Source organism: Aquarana catesbeiana, linkage group LG08 (genome assembly GCF_042186555.1).
Source record: "Aquarana catesbeiana isolate 2022-GZ linkage group LG08, ASM4218655v1, whole genome shotgun sequence".
Taxonomy (NCBI): Eukaryota; Metazoa; Chordata; class Amphibia; order Anura; family Ranidae; genus Aquarana; species Aquarana catesbeiana.
In genome coordinates this window covers 274,506,776-274,529,576 of record NC_133331.1, presented here as the reverse complement: position 1 = coordinate 274,529,576, position 22,801 = coordinate 274,506,776, and the positions used below count along the sequence as shown (strand labels likewise).

At 39.9% G+C, this 22,801-nt stretch overlaps 1 protein-coding gene across 1 annotated transcript in view; it reads right to left on the bottom strand.

The window, feature by feature from the left end:
* Positions 1-22,801, bottom strand: part of LOC141106493 (calcium-binding protein 2-like) — a 52,296-nt gene that overhangs the window by 12,497 nt on the left and 16,998 nt on the right. Inside the window, exons 3-4 of the mRNA XM_073597292.1 lie at positions 21,117-21,260; positions 17,982-18,091 (exon numbers count right to left, since the gene is read on the bottom strand). Of these exons, the coding sequence (XP_073453393.1) occupies positions 17,982-18,091; positions 21,117-21,260 (254 nt within the window). The remainder of the gene's footprint in view (positions 1-17,981; positions 18,092-21,116; positions 21,261-22,801) is intronic.

The window sequence follows — 22,801 nt, the reverse complement described above, 5'->3', positions numbered from 1 at the left end:
TGATTGCAGTATTCTAGTCTGCATCTTCCCAAGGTAATACATAAAACCTGGCCTGTTAGTGGGCCCTGAGGACAGGGTTAATGACCACTGGTTTAGTGTACAGGTCAATCTCCCACACAGTCTTAGATGCATCCAAGTATTGTTATATTATCTAAAAATACAAAAGATACAAAAAATAATTTTTGTAACCTATCGCTATACAAAATATATACAAGAATACTACATAAGGTCTACAACAAATCACATAAGGTCTGTAAAGTCAATTACCAATCGGGAGAAAAAAAGATCACTACTAGATGTTAAAATCATGCTAACAAAGGAGACTGTTCCCATAGCACATAACATGGTCACACAAGAAGGTAAAGGTCCGATTCCGAGCTTAACCCCTTAGGGTGCAGGGTATCCAAAGAATGGATCCACTGCACTTCTCTTTTCTTTAATAAAAGCTCATGATTCCTGCCCCTTCTATTTTTATGTATCCCATGGATCACCATGTGTGACGGACTCCAGATACCCTGACTGGGTATCTCTGCCAAGAAGCTGCTTCTGGAACATGAGACCAGTGAATCGGGCTATAGTTACTCCAAGAACTAGGCAACACCAGTTTTGGAGTAAACCAGAATAAGAACTGTTTATTTGAACACGAATACAGGTTTTTATACATTTGAAAAGGAGGTCACTCACCACATTAACAATGACCCAAATATTTACCTAAAACATAACACAATGGTTTAGCTAATGAGGTACAACTGACTCATGGCTAATCTCATCATAGAGGATCCTTAAGAGTTTAGTCAAATTAGCTACCAGACAAACAATAGGCAAATGGGAAGTGACACCTAGACAATGCTTTGATTAATCAGGATCTCACTACAGGTCAGACTGCCGTCACCGAGCTCACAAGGTTCAGTATACATTATCATAAGTATAAACACAGAACACCTTCAGACCATAGCAGGAGACCTATTTTCAGTAAACACATTCTGGCAGGGGGCCCCAGACAGGTGGCTTGCTGATGACATCAACATCTGCTAGTCTCATTGTGAAGCAGTCACTATTTTTTAATGAGGCTGCTAGGCCTTAAACAGGGACCCCCAGCCTAGAGTCCCAGAGTCTGTTTGTCTTGGGGAGACATGGACTTGAATCCAAAGAAACATTACTCTAAGGGTCCCCCAGGCATACACCTTCCAAAGAGTAATGTTGCCTTAGATGGCCCATAGTCAGTGGGTAAGAAGCTAGCCTGCAGCCCCCTCCAAAAGCCTCTGTCCCTGGTGAGTCTATCACACTATGAATCTAAGTTGAGACACCAAATGTTTTTTTTCTATAAGGTGTCTGGCTAGTGGCAATTGTGTCAACTCATCTCTAATGGAGTACTTATGTCGGGCAATGCGATCTTTAAATTTTTGAGTTGTCTCCCTGACCTAAAGTAAGCCACAAGGACACTTAATAACATAAATTACGAATGTTGTCTGGCATGTATAATGACCCTTAATGGTGATATTATGTTCCTTATGTGGATGTGGTAATTATTTACCTTTTAATCATAGCGTTTTACTGAATACAGTTTAAACACGGGTATGAACCAGTATTACGGGGTCCTAAAAAGGTAATAGCCGGAATGGGTGTAACACACTGATCAGCTCTCACTAATCTATCCCAAAATGTTTTACCTCTTCTATAGGAGGGTAAAGGAGGGGCATGGAACTCAGGGATTGAAGGATAATTCTCTTTTAAGACGGACCAGTGTCTCTGTATTATTTTTTGTATTTCTGTTGAGAAGGGTTGGAATTGCGACATGAAGGGCATCCATTTGCTAACAATAGATGAAGTATTTGTAACAGCCAAATTATGTTCCTTCTTAATTAATCCCCTGGGGTAACCCCTTTTTGTCAGTCTTCCCTCCATCTCATTCAAATGTAGTTCACGCGCTACGGGATTACTTACTATCCTTGTAACACAGGACAACTGACTTTTAGGGATCGATTTGAAAATCTCAAAGAGGGTGGAAACTTTTGAAATGTAGTTGATTGCAATCAGTAGATTTTATAAATAAGTCGCTAATAATGTTACCATCCTGGATTCCGAGTAACTTATCAAGGAATGAGATATCCATCTGGCTATATGTGATATTAAATTGTAAACCAGGTAATAAATAGTTCAAATAATCATTGAACAATAATACACACACATGCACGCGTCATCAATGAAGCTAAACCATCCCTTACAATTCTCCAAAAATAATTTGTTATAAATGAAAGACATCTCAATCCATATCTATAAATGTATTAGCATATAGGGGTGCAACAATGGAACCCATTTCTGCTCCCCTGAGCTGTAAAAAATTAGTTTCTTTACATACAAAATAATTCTCAAAAATAATCTTTAATAAATCCATTAGGAACATAATTTGTTTTTCTGTAAAAATGGATGATTTTGTTCTTAGACAGAATTTGTACTGTTTTTACAGGCAAATACAATTGCAAGCTTAATACTCTACCATATAAAACATTGTGGCACTCCAATTTGTAACAATAAAGGACATATACAGTACAAATGTGAACCTGTAAAGTCCAAAATGTGAGTACGTTGACCAATGCTGTGAAAGATGATATAAAATGAAACAAAAAAATGAATACAAAATATATAAATGGAAAAAGAGATGTTCAAAATAAATACATTTGTGGCTGAACATGGAGGAATAATACAGAATGAGGAATAAATCATGTGCATAAAAAAGTCTCTCACACTTCTCGTGGTGAATGAAAATCTTGATCTTTAAAGTGCAATCAACAAAGGATAAGGTTGGCACACTTACCAGAAAAGATGGACTCATATACTATACAGCATATAAGTCAAACAGGCAGTCATGAGGGGATGACCTCAACGGGATCCAACACAGAACTGTTGATTAGAGAATAAGCCCCATCCGGTATTTAGAGAGAGAGGTTCCAACATCAGAAAGCAGGTTCCAAAGTGTACAATGAACCGCATCAGAAGTAAAAATTATCCATGGTGGTGGGCATAAGAAATAGAAACCCATACATAGTGTAACACTGTATGGTAGGTTTAATGTAGAAAAAAGGGTGTTTACACTTCCAAAAATTCAATAAAAACTCTCTAGTATCCTTCAGTGGTATAGACAGTATGCAGTGACTCCATAAGCCGCATCGAGACGTTTCATCCTATTGGACATCATCTGGGGTGTCCAATAGGTCGAAACTCATCAGTTGACACTTGTGGATTCACTGCATGAGTTGACACTTGTGGAGTCACTGCATACTGTCTATACCACTGAAGGATACTAGCATATTTTTATAGAATTTTTGTAAGTGTAAACCCCCCTTTTTCTACATGAAACCTACCATACAGTGTTACACTATGCGGTTTTCTGTTTTTTATGCACACCACCATGGATCATTTTTACTTCTGATGCAGTTCATTGTACACTATGGAGCTTGCTTTCTGATGTTGGGACCTCTCCCTCGATACTGGATGGGGCTTATTCTCTAATCATCAACCTTTCTGTGTTGGATCCCGTTGAGGTCATTCCCTCATGACTGCCTGTTGGACTTATATGCTGTACAGTATATGAGTCAATCTTTTCTGGTAAGCATGCCAACCTTATCCTTTGTTGATTGCACTTTAACCGTTTCTGGACTAGCCACCGCTAGTACTGCGGCAGGTTGGCTCCCCTGCACGAGCCGTCATAGCTGTATGTCGGCTCTGGCTCTTTAAGACATCTCTGGTGGCACACGCATGTGTGCCTGAAGCGTGTCCCCAGAGCCGGTGCGAGTGCTCGGCGGGCGCGATGACGGCCGGGCACCTGCGATTGCTCGTTACAGAACGGGGATGTGTGTGTGTAAACACCGATCTCTCTCTTCCCCTAGTCAGTCCCATCCCCCCTTACAATTAGAACACACCTAGGGAACACAGTTAACTCCTTGATCGCCCCCTAGTGTTAACCCCTTCCCTGCCTGTGTCATTTATACAGTTAGTGCATTTTTATAGCACTAATCGCTGTATAAATGTGACTGGTCCCAAAAATGTGTTAAAAGTGTCCGATTTGTCCGCCGCAATATCACAGTCCCGATAAAAATTGCTGATCGCAGCCATTACTATTTAAAAAAAAATAATAATAAAAATGCCATAAATCTATCCCCTATTTTGTAGACGCTATAACTTTTGCGCAAACCAATCAATATACGCTTATTGCGATTTTTTTTTTTTTTTTACCAGAAATATGTAGAAGAATACATATCGGCCTAAACTGAGGAAAACATTTTTATTTTTTTTTAAATTTGGGATATTATAGCAAAAAGTAAAAGAGAGTTTTTTTTTTTTTTTTAAATTGTCACTCTTCTTTTGTTTATAGTGCAAAAAATAAAAAATGCGGAGGTGATCAAATACCACCAAAAGAAAGCTTTATTTGTGGGAAAAAAAGGATGTCAATTTTGTTTGAGTACAGCGCCACACGACCGTGCAATTGTCAGTTAAAGCAACGCAGTGCTGTATCGCAAAAAATGGCCTGGTAATTGAGCAGCCAAATCTTCCAGGGCTGAAGTGGTTAAAGGTTAAATATAAGAATATACCACCTAAATCTTGTTCTGTCGTGGAGGTTTTCATTAATAAGGTTGATAAAGATATTGGGTCTTTTCTAGGGGACAATGACAAAAGAGATCCTATACCTAATTTAACTAAGAATGAATTGGACACATCATCCTCCTTGTCAGCTTAGCAAGATATTACTGTCAAACCGGCCAACAAGGGGGGGGGGGGGACGATCATAGTTATGGATACAGCTAAATGTGACGCTGACGTATATAGACAATTGACAGGTAGTCAAATCTATAAACTATTAGATGCAATTCCTGTATTATGAGTACAATCTAGAATTAAAGAGGTAGTTACATCGGCTGCCGGGGAGGGGATTATTGATAGTGAAACAATCTTTTGAATACCAAATTTCTGGTGACTCCGGTTATATACACTGGAGATCAAAATTAGAGAACAACCTACAATTTCCTGAAGTTTCAAAGTCACTTGCAAGATGGTGAGCCATTCTAAAGGACTGAAAACCTCCGGCAGAAGGTTGACCAGATGAAGGCCAAAGGGATGACTCTTTCAGCCATAGCAAGAGAAGTTTGTTAATCCAAATCTGTGATTTCTAAGTCCCTTTAATTTATGTCCCCCAAGAAGGCTGGTCGTCCACGAAAGACAAATGCAAGAGTACAAGATAATGCGGAGAATCTCAATGCGCAACCCGGTTCAACACTGCAGTTGCGATTGCTCGCCAGTTCAACGCTGAACAGAGTAAGGATCTGTCTCATCATACAATGTCTCGCCGTTTTAAAAGAATTTGGACTGAAAGCCCACTCTGCAGTGACCAAACCTCTCATTAGCAGAAAGAATCAAAACCTTTGTTGAGGAGCATGTTGTGTGGACAGAGGAGAACTAGTCCAAATTTCACTTTAGTGTTGAAAGCAAGTTTAATTTATTTGGGTCCAATGGGAAACATTATGTTCATCGTCAAACTGGGGAAAGACTGAACCCAAGGTGTGTAAAGAAGTCAGTGAAGGGGGAAGTATAATGGTTTGGGGGATGTTTTCTGCAGCAGGAGTTGGGTCTTTTTTATACAACTACATGGCAGAGTGAATGCAAATGTTTATCAGAACCTTCTTCGACAACATGTGGCTCTTTCCCTGTGTTCATCACCCAATCAGCCAGCAATTTTCATGCACGACAATGCCCCCTGTCACACATCAAAACGGGTAAAGCAGTCCTTGAAACTAAAAACATTGAAATAATGAAATGGCCAGCCCGGAGTCCTGATCTAAACCCAATAGAAAACCTTTGGAAAAACCTTGGTGACAAAGTTATGGCCAAGAAACCCACTACATTCACCAAACTGTGGAAGAGACCTGGAAGAAAAGTGGAACAAAATCACACCAGAGCAGTGGGAGAGACGAGTGATGTCCTGTGGCTGCAGATGTGCTGAAGTAATTCAAAGCAAGGGCCTGTACACTACTAATTGTTGATTGTTGTACCTTCAGAAATTTTTGTTGTAATCTTTCTCCATGCTATAGTCATTGCTGTTCTCTAATTTTGATCATTGTATTTTCTACAAAATAATGTTTTTTTTTTTTTGCTTTTGTTTTTTTTTTAAGTGCCTTGGTTATTTAGAAAAACACTGTTCTATTCGCATGGTATAGCCACAAAGAAAATTCCATCAAATGTTGAACAATGAAGATTACGTTTTTTCTGAAAAAATCGTGTTCATAAATTGTCCCCTAATTTTGATCTCCAGTGTATATGTTGCCATAAGGATCCTTTGAATCCGATTGTATCAGGCATGGAGTCAGTGATGACTCCATTAGCAAAATATTTAGACAAATGCCTAACCCCATTGATCGTCAACACTAGGTTCTATATATGGGACACTAATGATTTTTTACAGAAAGTAAAAGAAATTCCCTGTGTATCTGTTTATCTTTAGTTACTTGGGATGTTGCTAGCCTCTATATGCCAATCAACATACATTATTTATGTTATTAAGTGTCCTTGTGGCTTACTATATGTTAGGGGACAACTCAAAAAGTCAAAGGTTGCATTGCCCGACATAAATATTCCATTAGAGATGAGTTGACAGAATTGCCACTAGCCAGACACTTTGTAGAAAAAAAAAATTAGTGTCTCAACTTAGATTCATGGTGATCAATGGGATACAAAAGAATAGGAGGGGTGGGAATTGTGAGCTTTTATTAAGCAAAAGAGAGGTGTAATTAATCCATTCTTTGGATACCCTGCACCCTAAGGGGTTAAACCCGGAATTGGACCTTTACATTTTTGTATGACCATGTTATATGCTATGGGAACAGTCTCCTTTGTGAGCATGATTTTAACATCTAGTAATGATGATCTCTTTTCCCCCCGATTGGTAATTGACTTTATAGACATATAGAATATGTAGTATTCTTGTATATATTTTGTATGTTTATAGATCTATAAAAAAAAATATTTTTTTATATTTTTAAATAATATGACAATACTTGGATGCATCTAGCACTGTGTAGGAGATTGACCTGCACACTAAACCACTCCCTTACTTTGAGAATAATGTAATTAATCTGTGATTAGTTTCATTAATTGTTTATTGATTGAATAATTGATTCCAGACCTTTGATAAATGTATTTAAATGTGCATACTTGGTGTGAGCTGTAGAAGTATTCTCATCTATAGAAGGGCACAATCATGATAGCCCGAAACTGTTATTTTGAATACCTCTGATACTTTTTAACCTACAATGGTTGTATTAGATTTACGTTTTTGTCAATATATACAATTTTTTTGTGCAGTAATCACTCTGGACTTCTTACTATATATTTGGCCTGTGGGATAGCCTGATTGTTTTGCATTTAAAGAAGACCTTGTGCTCTTCTGTGTATGTATATATGTGTGTGTGTGTGTCTATATATATATAGATATGTATATAGATATATATATATATATATATATATCTATATATATATCTCTATATATATATAGATATATATATATAAAATTAGTGCCTTGAAAAGTATTCATACCCCTTGAAATTTTCCACATTTTGTCCTGTTACGTTCAAAAACGTAAATTTATTTTATTGGGATTTTATATGATAGACCAACACAAAGTGCCACATAATTGTTAAGTGGAAGGAAAATGCTAAATGGTTTTTTACAAATGCATATCTGGAAAGTGTGGCGTGCATTTGTATTCAGTCCCCTTTACTCTGATACCCCTAACTAATATTCAGTGGCACCAATTGCCTTCAGAAGCCGCCTAATTAGTAAATAGTGTTCACCTGTGTGTAATTTAATCTCAGTATAAAAAGCTGTTCTGTGAAGCCCTCAGAGGTTTTTTAGAGAACCTTCGTGAACAAACAGCATCATGAAGGCCAAGGAACACACCAAACAGGTCAGGGATAAAGTTGTGGGGAAGTTGAAAGCAGGGTTAGGTTATAAAAAAAAATATCCCAAGCTCTGAACATCTCACTAAGCACTGTTCAATCCATCACCTGAAAATGGAAAGAGTATGGCACAACTGCAAACCTACCAAGACATGGCTGTCCACCTAAACTGACAGGACAGGCATGGAGAGCATTAATCAGAGAAGCAGCCAAGAGCCCCATGGTAACTCTGGAGGAGCTGCAGAGATCCATAGCTCAGGGGGGGGAATCTGTCCACAGGACAACTATTAGTCATGCACTCCACAAATCTGACCTTCATGAAAGTGTGGCAAGAAGAAAGCTATTGTTGAAAGAAAGCCATAAGAAGTTCAGTTTGCAGTTTGTAAGAAGCCATGTGCGGGACACAGCAAACATGTGGAAGAAGGTGCTCTGGTCAGATGAGACCAAATTTCACCTTTTTGGCCTAAAAGCAAAACGCTATGTGTGGCGGAAATCTAATACTGCACATCACCCTGATTTTTGTGTCGGTCTATCACATAAAATCCTAATAAAATAAATGTATGTTTTTGGTTGTAACATTTTCAATTTTCAAGGGGTGTGAATACTTTTTTAAGGCGTTGTATTTTTGAGACAAATGGTCTCCTGCAAATGGTCTTGTGAAAAGCACCAGCCAGGTGTTACCTCATTCTCTTCTGCTGATGGGCTATGTTTTTTTGAGTGCTACCTGAAGAAGCATATTGATGCCTTCTCGATTAAAGAAACTCTATTACATTAATGGATTATAATCAAGAGCATGATTGAAGATCACATAAAATCACAATAAAATACATTTACGTTTTTGATTGTAAAATGCCAAAATGTGGAAAATTTCAAGGGGTAGGAATACTTTTTCAAGGCACTGCAGATATATATACAGTGTGTGTGTGAGATATATATATATATATATATATATATATATATATATATATATATATATATATATACTGTACACACACACAACAGAGCCGGTCAGTGGGATCTCCCCACTGGCACAGTGAAAGAGAAATGCAGAAGCACTGCTCTTATGGCAAAGAGTTGGCACACAGAGCAATAATGCCAGGTTTTTTTTTCTCTGAGAATACAGGAGCTCAAATACACTCTCTATTTCGGGGGGGAGAGTGTGCCACAACAAATGATGAATGTAAACAAATGGCACTAACAGTGGGAGGATCTTAAAGGCACATTTTTTAAATACCAGGAGTGCACTATGTACAGAGTGCAGCATTCAGGATTGCGTTATGTGCAGAATGCAGAGTTGCCAACATTTCAATTAGTGTTCCAGAGACACTATTTTTAATTGAGCATTCAGCAAGCCACTGTTGAGTGTAATTTAAGTGGGGGGCATTCATGGAGTATGGAGTGTATAGTGGTATTTACAGGAAAGGAGTTTAATGTGTTTGACGGTGTGCAAGAAAGTAGTGTAGTGTGTTTGGTGGTATGTGTACAAAATGAGCACAGAGAGTATGGTGGTGGGTAGTATGTACAGGAAAAGAGTGCAGAGTGTATGACGGCAGATAGGATGTTCAGAAGAGTAGTGCGGAGTGTATGATGGTGGGTAGGATGTAGAGGGGGAGGAGTGCAGAGGGCATGAAGGTACAATATCTTACAAAAGTGAGTACACCCCTCACATTTTTGTAAATATTTTATTATCTTTTCATGTGACAACACTGAAGAAATGACACTTTGCTACAATGCAAAATAGTGAGTGTACAGCTTGTATAACAGTGTAAATTTGCTGTCCACTCAAAATAACTCAACACACAGCCATTAATGTCTAAACCGCTGGCAACAAAAGTGAGTACATCCCTAAGTGAAAATGTTCAAATTTGGCCCAAAGTGTCAATATTTTGTGTGGCCACCATTATTTTCCAGCACTGCCTTAACCCTCTTGGGCATGGAGTTCCCCAGAGCTTCACAGGTTGCCACTGGAGTTCTCTTCCCCTCCTCCATGACGACATCACAGAGCTGGTGGATGTTAGAGACCTTGCGCTCCTCCACCTTCCGTTTTAGGATGCTCCACAGATGCTCAATAGGGTTTAGGTCTGGCGACATGCTTGGCCAGTCCATCCCCTTTATCCTCAGCTTCTTTAGCAAGGCAGTTGTCTTCTTGGACGTGTGTTTGGGGTCGTTATCATGATGGAATACTGCCCTGAGGCCCAGTCTCCTAAGGGAGGGGATCATGCTCTGCTTCAGTATGTCACAGTGCATGTTGGAATTCATGGTTCCCTCAATGAACTGTAGCTCCCCAGTGCTGCCAGCACTCATGCAGCCCCAGACCATGACATCTGACCATCATGCTTGACTGTAGGCAAGACACACTTGTCTTTGTACTCCTCACCTGGTTGCCGCCACACACGCTTGACACCATCTGAACCAAATAAGTTTATCTTGGTCTCATCAGACCACAGGACATGGTTCCATTAATCATAGTTACATAGTAGGTGAGGTTGAAAAAAGACACAAGTCCATCAAGTCCAGCTTATGTGTGTGATTACATGTCAGTATTGCATTGTATATCCCTGTATACTGTGGTCGTTCAGGTGCTTATCTAATTTTTGAAACTATCGATGCTCCCCACTGAAACCACCACCTGTGGAAGGGAATTCCACATCCTTGTCGCTCTTACAGTAAAGAACCCTCTACGCAGTTTTAGGTTAAACCTTTTTTCTTCTAATTGTAATGAGTGGCCACGTGTCTTATTAAACTTCCTTTTGCGGAAAAGTTTTATCCCTATTGTGGGGTCACCAGTATGGTATTTGTAAATTGAAATCATATCCCATTTCAAGCATCTCTTCTCCAGAGAGAATAAGTTCAGTGCTCGTAACCTTTATTAGTTTTGTTGCCCTTCTCTGTACTCGCTCCATTTCCAACACATCCTTCCTAAGGACTGGTGCCCAGAACTGGACAGCATACTCCAGGTGTGGTTGGATCAGAGACTTGTAGAGTGGCAGAATTATCTCTAGAGTTAATCCAATTTTTAATGCATGCCAATATTCTGTTTGCTTCGTTTGCAGCAGCTTGGCATTGCATGGCATTGCTGAGCCTATAATGTACTAGGACCTCCAGTTCAATTTCCATCCTTGATTCACCCAGAGGTTCTCCCCCCCTCAGTGAGTAGATTGCATTCATATTTTTTCCACCCAAATGCATTATTTTACATTTTTCCACATTGAACCTCATTTGCCATGTAGTTACCAACCCCATTAATTTGTTCAGATCTACTTGCAAAGTTTCCACATCCTGCAGAGAAGTCATTGCCCTGCTTAGCTTAGTATCGTCTGCAAATACAGAGATTGAACTGTTTAACCCATCTTCAAGGTCACTAATGAACAAATTAAATAGGATTGGTCCCAGGACAGAATCCTGGGGGACCCCACTTTCCACCCCTGACCTTTCCGAGTACTCCTCATTTACCACTACTCTCTGAACTCACCCTTGTAGCCCGTTTTCAATCCATGTACTCACCCTATGGTCCATGCCAACAGACCTTACTTTGTACAGTAAACTTTTATAGGGGAACTGTATCAAATGCTTTTGCAAAATCCAGGTACACCACGTCTACCCTGTTTCCCCGAAAATAAGACCTAGCGTGACTGTCGGTGATGGCTGCAATATAAGCCCTACCCCCAAATAAGCCCTAGTTAAAGTCCTTGTAGGTCTTATTTTCAGGGTAGGGCTTATTTACGGGGAAACAGGGAAGGCCTTTTTTGGGGGGTAGGGCTCATATTGCAGCCATCACTGACAATCACGCTAGGTCTTATTTTCGGGGAAATAGGGTACAGGCCTCCCTTTATCTAGATGGTAACTCATCTCCTTATGGAAGGTTATAAGTTTGACAAGAACAATTCTACATGAATCCATGCCGATTACTGCTAATGATACCGTTTTCATTACTACAATCTTGTATATATAGTCCCCATCTCTCCTCCGTGTTCTTTGTTCCTAAGATTTTATACCATTTATTATCTTTTAGCAAGGTTCGCAGTTTAGGGAAGTTGGCTCTTTTGAAATTCAGTGTCTTTGTATTCCCCTTATGTTTCCTATTTGTGTGATTTATACTGAAGCTAATTGACCTGTAATCCATGTTTCCTAAATTGCCCCATATTTCCACATCCGTGATCAAGTCTGTATTGTTGGTAATCGGTAGGTCTAGTAACGCTTTATTTCTAGTTGTTGCGTCTACCATCTGACCTATGAAATTGTCCTGCAAGACATTTAGGAACTGGCGAGCCTTAGACGAATGCGCGGTTCCTTCCGCCCTGTCTATGTCTGGATAATTAAAATCCCCCATTATGATGACACTTCCCATCCTTGCTGCTAATCCAAATTGATATAGGAGGTCCGTCTCCCCCTTCTCCCTCAGGTTAGGGAGCCTATAGCATACTCCAAGTATTACTTCCCCCTTAATTTCATCCCTTTGGAGCTCTACCTGTAAGGATTCCACCTCCTCCCTAGCTCCCTTAGTGATGTCATCTCTCACATTCACTTGTACATTATTCTTGATATACAGGCATACCCCTCCCCCTTTTTTACCCTCTCTATTACTGCGATAAAGGGAATACTCCTGGCATTGGTGAACATGCCACGTAGTTTAGACCAGTCGCATACTGCCTTTTTTTTGGGTGTTCCGAGGGTTGTAAATAGGACTTATTACTATACTTACCTCGGGTTTATGTGCTTTAGTCAACCTACCACTAATGCTCCCAATACTACCCCCTGGAATATGTACTGCGCTGACTATCTCTACCTCTGGATCCCCCCCCCCTCCGTCGCTTAGTTTAAAACTTTTCAGCCATCTTCACTCCCAGCAGATCTGCACCCTACTCATGTGCCCAAATCCAGTAGATCTTCACCCTAATCCATGTCCTTAGTCCACTTGTCTTCAGTAAACAGTTTGCAGGCTTTCTTGTGCATCATCTTTAGAAGAGGCTTCCTTCTGGGACGACAGCCATGCAGACCAATTTGATGCAGTGTGCGGCATATGGTCTGAGCACTGACAGGCTGACTCCCCATCCCTTCAACCTCTGCATCAATGTTGGCAGCACTCATACATCTATTTCCCAAAGACAACCTCTGGATATAATGCTGAACACGTGCACTCAACTTCTTTGGTCGACCATGGCGAGGCCTGTTCTGAGTGGAACCTGTCCTGTTAAACCGCTGTATGGTCTTGGCCACGGTGCTGCAGCTCAGTTTCAGGGTCTTGGCAATCTTCTTATAGCCTGGGCCATCTTTATGTAGAGCAACAATTATTTTTTTTTTTTAGATCCTCAGAGAGTTTATTGCCATAAGGTGCCATGTTGAACTTCCAGTGACCAGTATGAGAGAGAGTGAAAGCGATAACACCAAATTTAACACACCTGCTCCCCATTCACACCTGAGACCTTGTAACACTAACGAGTCACATGAATGGCTAATTGGTCCCAATTTGGACATTTTCACTTAGGGGTGTACTCACTTTTGTTGCCAGCGGTTTAGACAGAATGGCTGTGGCTAATTAAATGCAGATAAGGCACAGAGTGAGTTTAATTACCACCTTAATCAGCCACAGAACCTGTGCAATTAATATGTGTTCGGGTTTAAGGCTGGGTTCACACTGCTGCGGTGCGGGAACGCAGCGAATTTACTGCGGGTTCCCGCATCGCACCAGCTCGCACGGCAGTTCACACTGCAATATGCGAACTGCTGGGGAGTGTCATACAATTTTAATGACACCCCGAGTTCAGCCCGCATATCGCAATGCGAACTGACAATACGGACATTTTCGGATCGCATAGGTGTGAACACCCATGCGATCCGATTTTGGTCCGAACAAAAAAAAGGGTCCTGTGCGAGTTTGGACCGAATGCGGTGCGATATCAGCCATACTATCTGTATGGCTGATATCGCACAGCACAGACATCGCATGTGATGTGAACAGCAGTGCGCTGCGAATCACATGCGATGTCTGCCACCGCAGCAGTGTGAACCCAGCCTAAAGGGATGAGGTGGCGACCATAACTGTTATACAAGCTGTACACTCACTACTTTACATTGTAGCAAAGGGTCCTTTCTCCAGTGTTGTCACATGAAAAGATATAATAAAATATTTACAAAAATTTTAGGGGTGTACTCACTTTTGTGAGATACTGTACATGGTGTGAATGAGTCCTAATTCAATGCTCCATCACTGCAAGGCCATTGGACAGTGGCTTCATCATGCAAAGAGGTAGCAACTGATGTTAGCTGCAGACAAACACCTTCCTACCACCTTTCTGCACACTCACTCATATAGTATGTTTTTTCACAAAAAGGAGCAATATATAAGTTACTTTTTGACATCTGGGATTTATCCAATTGCCTTTTAAAGCCAATAATTATTGTACCCTATAATGCAATTGTACCATGTTTTCTAGGGGGTTTTTAGCCTTCTCTGGAATAATAGCCTGGATTAAGTCTACCTTTTATACCATGTTAGATGTTACACTAATATTTAGAGGTTCTGTGAAGGAATAAACTACACATCCCATCTTCCACTGCAGCAGAGGGATTTGTAGTTTTCAAAGGAACATTACACTCTTAATCTATTGACACTTCCTTTTAGCTCCATAACTGAAAGTTCGTAACTCGGTACAAGACATGGAGCTGAAGGATAAGCCTGAAGGAGCTTCTTGGAACAAGGCATCGATCTCTAACTGGGCAGTCTCTTGTAATATGTATATATTTTCAATGTGATAATCTCTTGCAATGTGACAACATCATAGTTTCATGTACTATAACTGACTTGAGCTGTAACTATTGCTTCCCAACATCCCACAATTCAACATTTCCTCAGTGGACACTGGGCACTACAGAGTTGAAAAATCTAGGTTGTTGGATCCAACCTTTTAAAGCTGAAGTTTAATCTTCTTATATTTTGCCATTCTGGTTCCTCCCTCCCCCTTCATCAATATTCTAATGATATTTTTAAATTAAACCTGTTTTTATTATTATTATACCTTGGTTTTACACCCAGTGACATCATAATGCTAGCACAGGCAGATAATTCCTGAAAAAAACCTCCCGGTAATATTAATGCCTTTATAGACTGGTAACACAAATCTATACCAAGGAAGCTAAGCATAGAGAAAAGTGACACATATAGAGCCACAGAGATATAGTACCTGAATGAATGCCAATCACATATCAAAAAATTGGAAAATGTATTAAATGTTTGATAAACTTATCCAAATACACAAAAGCATAAAATCCATAGTATGAGCCATAAAAAGCACTATAAAATAAATGGGCAATGTTGCAGCAAACACCGTGGGGCCAGGCAGTCCTTATAGAAAATATTGTGGACTTTATGCTTGATTGTCATGATGTCAGTTCTTCTATTTGCTTTCCAGATCTCTGCAAAGATCATTGTCGATGTTTATGAGGTAGAACTTTACTAACTTTCATTCTAAACCTTTCCTACCGTATGTCCCCAATAGCTATACACTACAGATTGTGATCCTTTAATTTCTGATTGTCGGATCCTTTTGATTCGATTTTGTTGATCCTGACGTGTACAGGCTCCTCCACAATATTTTCCTATAAGGACTGCCTGGCCCCACAGTGTTTGCTGCCACATTGCACATTCATTTTATAGTGCTTTTTATGGCTCATACTATGGTACACGTGCAGTGAAGACGTTCCTTTATTTGTTTGTTAGCCTGTCTGTATTTGTCTGTCTACTGACAACGTTGTCATTAGATGGTGAACGGCGGAGGTTGTAATGATTTTATGCTTTTGTGTATTTAGATAATTTTATCAAACATTTAATACATTTTCCAATTTTTTTTTATATATAATTTGCATTCATTCAGATCTCTGTGGCGTCTTTCTCTATGCTTATCTACCTTGATATAGATTTGTGTTTTCTCCATGTGCTGTCAGTCACTGAGCCCCACCTTTTAATTAGGGTGAGTAGATGAGTGTCTGGTGTTTACTTAATAGGTTGGTTTCCATACCCTTTTCTTCTTTCCTTTATGGACAGGTGTCTGTCTGGAGCAGTGGGAGTTCATAGAAATAAAGAATTTACATGCAGGTAACACCCCCCATGTACAATGGGAACGGAAAGTATTCAGACCCCCTTAAATTTTTCACTCTTTGTTATATTGCTAAAATCATTTAAGTTCTTTTTTTTTCTCATTAATGTACACACAGCACCCCATATTGACAGAAAAACACAGAATTGTTGACATTTTTGCAGATTTATTAAAAAAGAAAACTGAAACATCACATGGTCCTAAGTATTCAGACCCTTTGCTCAGTATTTAGTAGAAGCACCCTTTTGATCTAATACATGAGTCTTTTTGGGAAAGATGCAACAAGTTTTTCACACCTGGATTTGGGGATCCTCTGCCATTCCTCCTTGCAGATCCTCTCCAGTTCTGTCAGGTTGGATGGTAAACATTGGTGGACAGCCATTTTTAGGTCTCTCCAGAGATGCTCAATTGGGTTTAAGTCAGGGCTCTGGCTGGGCCATTCAAGAACAGTCACGGAGTTGTTGTGAAGCCACTCCTTCATTATTTTAGCTGTGTGCTTAGGGTCATTGTCTTGCTGGATGGTAAACCTTCGGCCCAGTTTGAGGTCCTGAGCACTCTGGAGAAGGTTATCGTCCAGGATATCCCTGTACTGTACTTGGCCGCATTCATCTTTCCCTCGATTGCAACCAGTCGTCCTGTCCCTGCAGCTGAAAAGAAAACCCCACAGCATGATGCTGCCACCACCATGCTTCACTGTTGGGACTGTATTAGACAGGTGATGAGCAGTGCCTGGTTTTCTCCACACATACTGCTTAGAATTAAGGCCAAATGTTCTATCTTGGTCTCATCAGACCAGAGAATCTTATTTCTCACCATCTTGGAGTCCTTCAGGTGTTAGCAAACTCCATGTGGGCTTTCATGTGTCTTGCATTGAGGAGAGGCTTCAGTCGGGCCACTCTGCCATAAAGCCCCGACTGGTGGAGGGCTGCAGTGATGGTTGACTTTCTACAACTTTCTCCCATCTCCCGACTGCATCTCTGGAGCTCAGCCACAGTGATCTTTGGGTTCTTCTTTACCTCTCTCACCAAGGCTCTTCTCCCCCGATAGCTCAGTTTGGCCGGACGGCCAGCTCTAGGAAGGGTTCTGGTCATCCCAAACATCTTCCATTTAAGGATTATGGAGGCCACTGTGCTCTTAGGAACCTTAAGTGCAGCAGAATTTTTTTGTAACCTTGGTCAGATCTGTGCCTTGCCACAATTCTGCCTCTGAGCTCTTCAGGCAGTTCCTTTTGACCTCATGATTCTCATTTGCTCTGACATGCACTGTGAGCTGTAAGGTCTTATATAGACAGGTGTGTGGCTTTCCTAATCAAGTCCAATCAGTATAATCAAACACAGCTGTACTTAAATGAAGGTGTAGAACCATCTCAAGGATGATCAGAAGAAATGGACAGCACATGAGTTAAATATATGAGTGTCACAGCAATAGGTCTGAATACTTAGGACCATGTGATATTTCAGTTTTTCTTTTTTAATAAATCTGCAAAAATGTCAACAATTCTGTGTTTTTCTATGAATATGGGGTGCTGCGTGTACATTAATGAGGAAAAAAAATGAACTTAAATGATTTTAGCAAATGGCTGCAATATAACAAAGAGTGAAAAATTTAAGGGGGTCTGAATACTTTCCGTCCCCACTGTAATTATGGGCTTCTGTAATTGAAAAAAATGAAATTCAATATGAAAAAGTGCCTTATTGTAAGCTTGTAAAGTGATGTCACACTCTTCAGCCAGCAAATGAGGTGGGCTCTATCTCTAGTATCTCTAGTTGGCTCTATCTGACTTGCTGCAACTTCTAATGCACACTGTAAGAAGCTCCCAGTGTCGCAGTGAGATCAGAGTAATCCATTTCAGTACCAGAGAGGAGGCTATACAACTGTTTAAGACTGAAGGTAAGACTGGAGTTCAGCTTTAAGAATTGTGTTGTGTCTGCAAATAACTTACTTCTTTGAAGGCAATCTTCAGCTCCCGCACACCCACCATGTTTTCTGTCTCTGCCAGCATCTTTGGACCAATGAGCTCTACAAAATCCTCAAAGTCAACACGACCTCCCACTATAATATAACGCAGTCTGTCATAACACTTAAAGCAGACAGTTATAATACCATACTAGTAGAAGACATGCATACAATCACAGTAAAACTTGATTTAGGTGCACTTTATGTTAAAATCAATGACAACATTGTGGCACTGCCAAGTGCCACAGAGTGATTGCCAGAGAAGCCCAGCAAAAATGTTGCTGTGGGGGTCCTATGATCTGTAGTTATGTCCCTGAAAATAGCACTACATAGAAAGCTGTTTTTAAAGCTCTATTTAGCCCCTTCGCACTTAAGGGTAAAACGACTTAATGCCTAAGCCCAATTTTGCAACTTTGAAATGTGTTAGTAAAACTGTACATATCATCACAATTACTTTGTGCATTCAGGTAGATTATACCTTGTTGGAGGTAAATGGTAATAGATATCTCCTGATTTTTTTATTATCTAAGGAAAACTGGCCCGAAATAGTTAAAAAAAAAAAAAAGATTTTTAAAATTGGACTGTATATTTCTTGCTACTATCGTAACCTACCACCAAAGAACAACCCAAAATAAATTCTCCTGCTCTGGAAAAATCGCAGCAATACCACATATGTCTATGTTAGTTGTTTGTACCCGTAGTACAGCCCAGAAACAATAGTGCACATTTTGCATTTTTTTATCCTACCTAAAACACACTGATACTAATTTAAAGAAAAAGAAAATTCTGTCCAAGAGATATTGACCTTGACCTTTGACCTCAACCTTTGGACCTGAACTTGACCCAAACACTAACCCTGGGGCTGACCTAGATGAAACCTTGTTCTAGGTTTTTTTTTTTTTTTTTAATTAATTAATTTATTTTCTATGCACACTTTTTTTTCAGAGAAAGATGCACGGCCCTCACCGTTTTCAGACAGACCCATAGGTGATCTGTAAGTTTGGGTGGAAGTTTTATGCCCCACATGTATTTTTTACCTTCCTTTTTCATTATTATTTTTCCCCCTCATTCTCCCTGTTATTATTAGAGACCCCTTACCAACAGTTGAACTTTATCAATTTCAGATACTACTAACATCTGCTCCTGATGAGTGGAGAGTTCCACGAAATGCGTTGAGCCATTCTGATGCTTTTATGTTATTACCATATGGAATCATTTCATAATTTGTACCTTGTTTTATTGTACTATGCTGTAACAGTCATGATCTTTTATATACCTATTATGTGATACATGGATTTACGTGCCTGATTTTTTTTTTTAAATGTTCTTATCATTTAATATTATGCTTCAAAGCTATTATGTATTATATATGGAATAAATACTATTTTCATGCAATTATTGTTCTGTGTTACTGTGACATTGAGATCCAGTATGTACAGTCAATATTACAATTTTTTGGTCAGACACCCATTGTCCATTATCACCTTTGAGTTGCATGTTTCAATTAAAGTCCCAACCTTTCTTTCAGTCATATTATGCAAGCAGCGGGCAGGGGAAGGGGCAGCATTGTCATGAGCAGAGAGGAAAGGGGGGAGGAGGACACAGGAGCAGGGAGGAGAGCAGATAGCAAGCTGCGGATGACAGAGGCATGTAAACTGACCACGGTGTCTGGTCTCAGCAGCCATCTTACACTGTGGTCAGTTTATAGGGGGGGGGGCAGAAACTGGCAGGATCAGCCAGGTATTTCAGGTGTTACAGGGGGCCAAATGACACAGCACAAGCACTGTTTCATATAACATGCTTTAACTGCTTGCCGACCAGCCGCCGTCATTTTACTGCGGCAGGTCGGCACGATCCCGCAAACTGTCATAGTTATACGTCGGCTTGCGGCATCAGGATAGCATGCGTGTGCGCGCGCCCGCTGCACAGCAGGGGTGTTGATGCTCGTGGCTGACAGTCACGATGACCGACGGCCACGAGCAATCATGAGCATGAGGGACAGAACACAGAAGTGTGTGTTGTAACACACAAATCCGTGTTCTGTTCTGAGAGAAGTGACAGATCATGTGTTCCTATTAGCTAGGAGCCGATCTGTCACTTCCTCTAGTCAGTCCCCTCCCCCTTCAGTTAGAATCACCTTCCAGGGAACACAATTAACCCCTTGATCGCACTCTAGTGTTAACCTCTACATTGCCAGTGACATTTTTATAGTAATCAATGCATTTTTATAGCACTGATCGCTGTATAAATGCCAATGGTTCCAAAAATGTCAAAATTGTCCGATGTGTCTGCCATAATGTCGCAGTCACGATAAAAATCGCAGATTGCTGCCATTACTAGTAAAAAAAAAAAATAATAAAAATGCTATAAATCTATCCCCTATTTTGTAGACGCTATAACTTTTGCGCAAACCAATCAATATACGCTTATTGCGTTTTTTTTTTTTTTTACCAAAAGTATGTAGAAGAATACATATAGGCCTAAACTGAGAAAAAATTTGCTTTTTAAAAAAAAAATGGGGATATTTATTATAGCAAAAAGTACAAAATATTGTGTTTTTTTTTTTCAAAATTGTCGCTGTTTTTTTCTTTATAGCGCAAAAAATAAAAACCGCAGAGGTGATCAAATACCACCAAAAGTAAGCTCTATTTGTGGGAAAAAAAGGACATCAATTTTGTTTGGGTACAACGCCGCACGACCACGCAATTGTCAGTTAAAGCGACGCAGTGCCGAATCGCAAAAAATGGCCCGGTCATTTAGCAGCCAAATCTTCCTGGGCTGAAGTGGTTAAAGGAGTAGGATCCTTTGTTAACCCAAAAAAAAAAAAAAAAAAACGCTTTAATTCCCTTTCTATATTACAGATGTCAGACCATACAGAAACCCAGACAGCAATATAAACGCATTGTCCAATAGAGTGAGAAAGATCTTGAACCAGTGCCAGGATTTTATAGCATTTGTTTTAGTTCTAACCTTTCCAGTTCTATATAAAACAAAAACAAAAAAATCACCCACACCACCATGCTCAATTTAAATAATTTTGAACCTTCTGAAGCTTTAACAATTATTTTGATAATCGCTCTTTGTAATTGCATGTTGCAGTGTGGAAAAGTAGATTACTCACTCCTCATCTTTATGTGCTGGGAAATCTCAATTAGTTCCATCTCAGTTGGCATGTAACCCATTGTCCTCATACATTCACCCAACTCTTTATAACCGATAAAGCCATCTTGGTCTGCATCAAACTCCAAAAAGGCCGCATATAATTCTGAGAATAGAAAACAGAACAAAAAAGGGTGTAAAAAAAAAAATCATATTTATATATCAGATGTACTAAAGATTGCTCAAGTTGAAGGTTGCTTCATGTCCACAACTTTCTCTGACACAAGTCATAAAGGAAGAGTTTTATAAAGAAGAGGATAGACTACAGAATAAGCCCACCATGCAATTAGCTGAGACAAAATTACTATTTGCAGTACTCATGTGTCAGGACAGCTGCCGTATGCAGTAAGAGAGAGACAAGCTTCAAGAAACCTGCCAGGAGGCTTGCCTCCCATCCTCCTCCATCCAGCCTGCCAGAGCAGTCATCAATGGTTGGACTGTATCCTGGTACACTTTCATTGGTTGTTGGATTGTTGAGTGGCCCTTGACCACTCTCCTGTGTGTTGAACTTTCCTTACACCTGTAAAGCACTGATGTGTGACTGGATCTTTGCAAAACATTTTTGACACAGTTCCCCACACACAGGCTAATGTGTAAGGTAAAGTCTACTGGCTTGGAAAAATCAGTTTGGAAATGTATAGATAATGTATAGATAAATGTCTAGAAGACCGTATTCAGAGAGTAGTGATTAATGATTCATACTCTGAATAATCTAAAGTTTTAGTGATGTACCAAATGGATCAGTGTTTGGCCTCTTACTTTTTAATATATTTATAAAGATGCAGAGAGAGATAATTTTGCCCCTGTACGATCATTAGTAAGACCTCATCTGTATTTTGCAGTTCAGTTTTGGGCACCAGTTCTCAAAACAGAAATTTGGGAACTAAAGAAACTGCGAGAAGGGCAACCAAACTGATAAGAGGCATGGAGGAGCTCAGCTATGAGGATAGATAGATTAGAGGAATTGAATTTATTCTCTATGAGAATAGGAAATTAAATACAGTCAGGTCCATAAATATTGGGACATCGACACAATTCTAATCTTTTTAGCTCTATACACCACCACAATGGATTTGAAATGAAACACACAATATGTGCTTTAACTGCAGACTTTCAGCTTTAATTTGAGGGTATTTACATCCAAATCAGGTGAACGGTGTAGGAATTACAACAGTTTGTATATGTGCCTCCCACTTTTTAAGGGATCAAAAGTAATGGGACAATTGGCTGCTCAGCTATTCTATGGCCAGGTGTGTGTTATTCCCTCATTATCCCATTTACAAGGAGCAAATAAAAGGTCCAGAGTTCATTTCAAGTGTGCTATTTGCATTTGGAATCTGTTGCTGTCAACTCTCAATATGAGATCCAAAGAGCTGTCACTATCAGTGAAGCAAGCCATCGATCGACTGAAAAAACAAAACAAACCCATCAGAGAGATAGCAAAAACATTAGGTGTGGCCAAATCAACTGTTTGGAACATCCTTAAAAAGAAAGAATGCACCAGTGAGCTCAGCAACACCAAAAGCCCCAGAAGACCACAGAAAACAACTGTGGTGGATGACCGAAGAATTCTTTCCCTGGTGAAGAAAACACCCTTCACAACAGTTGGCGAGATCAAGAACACTCTCCAGGAGGTAGGTGTATGTG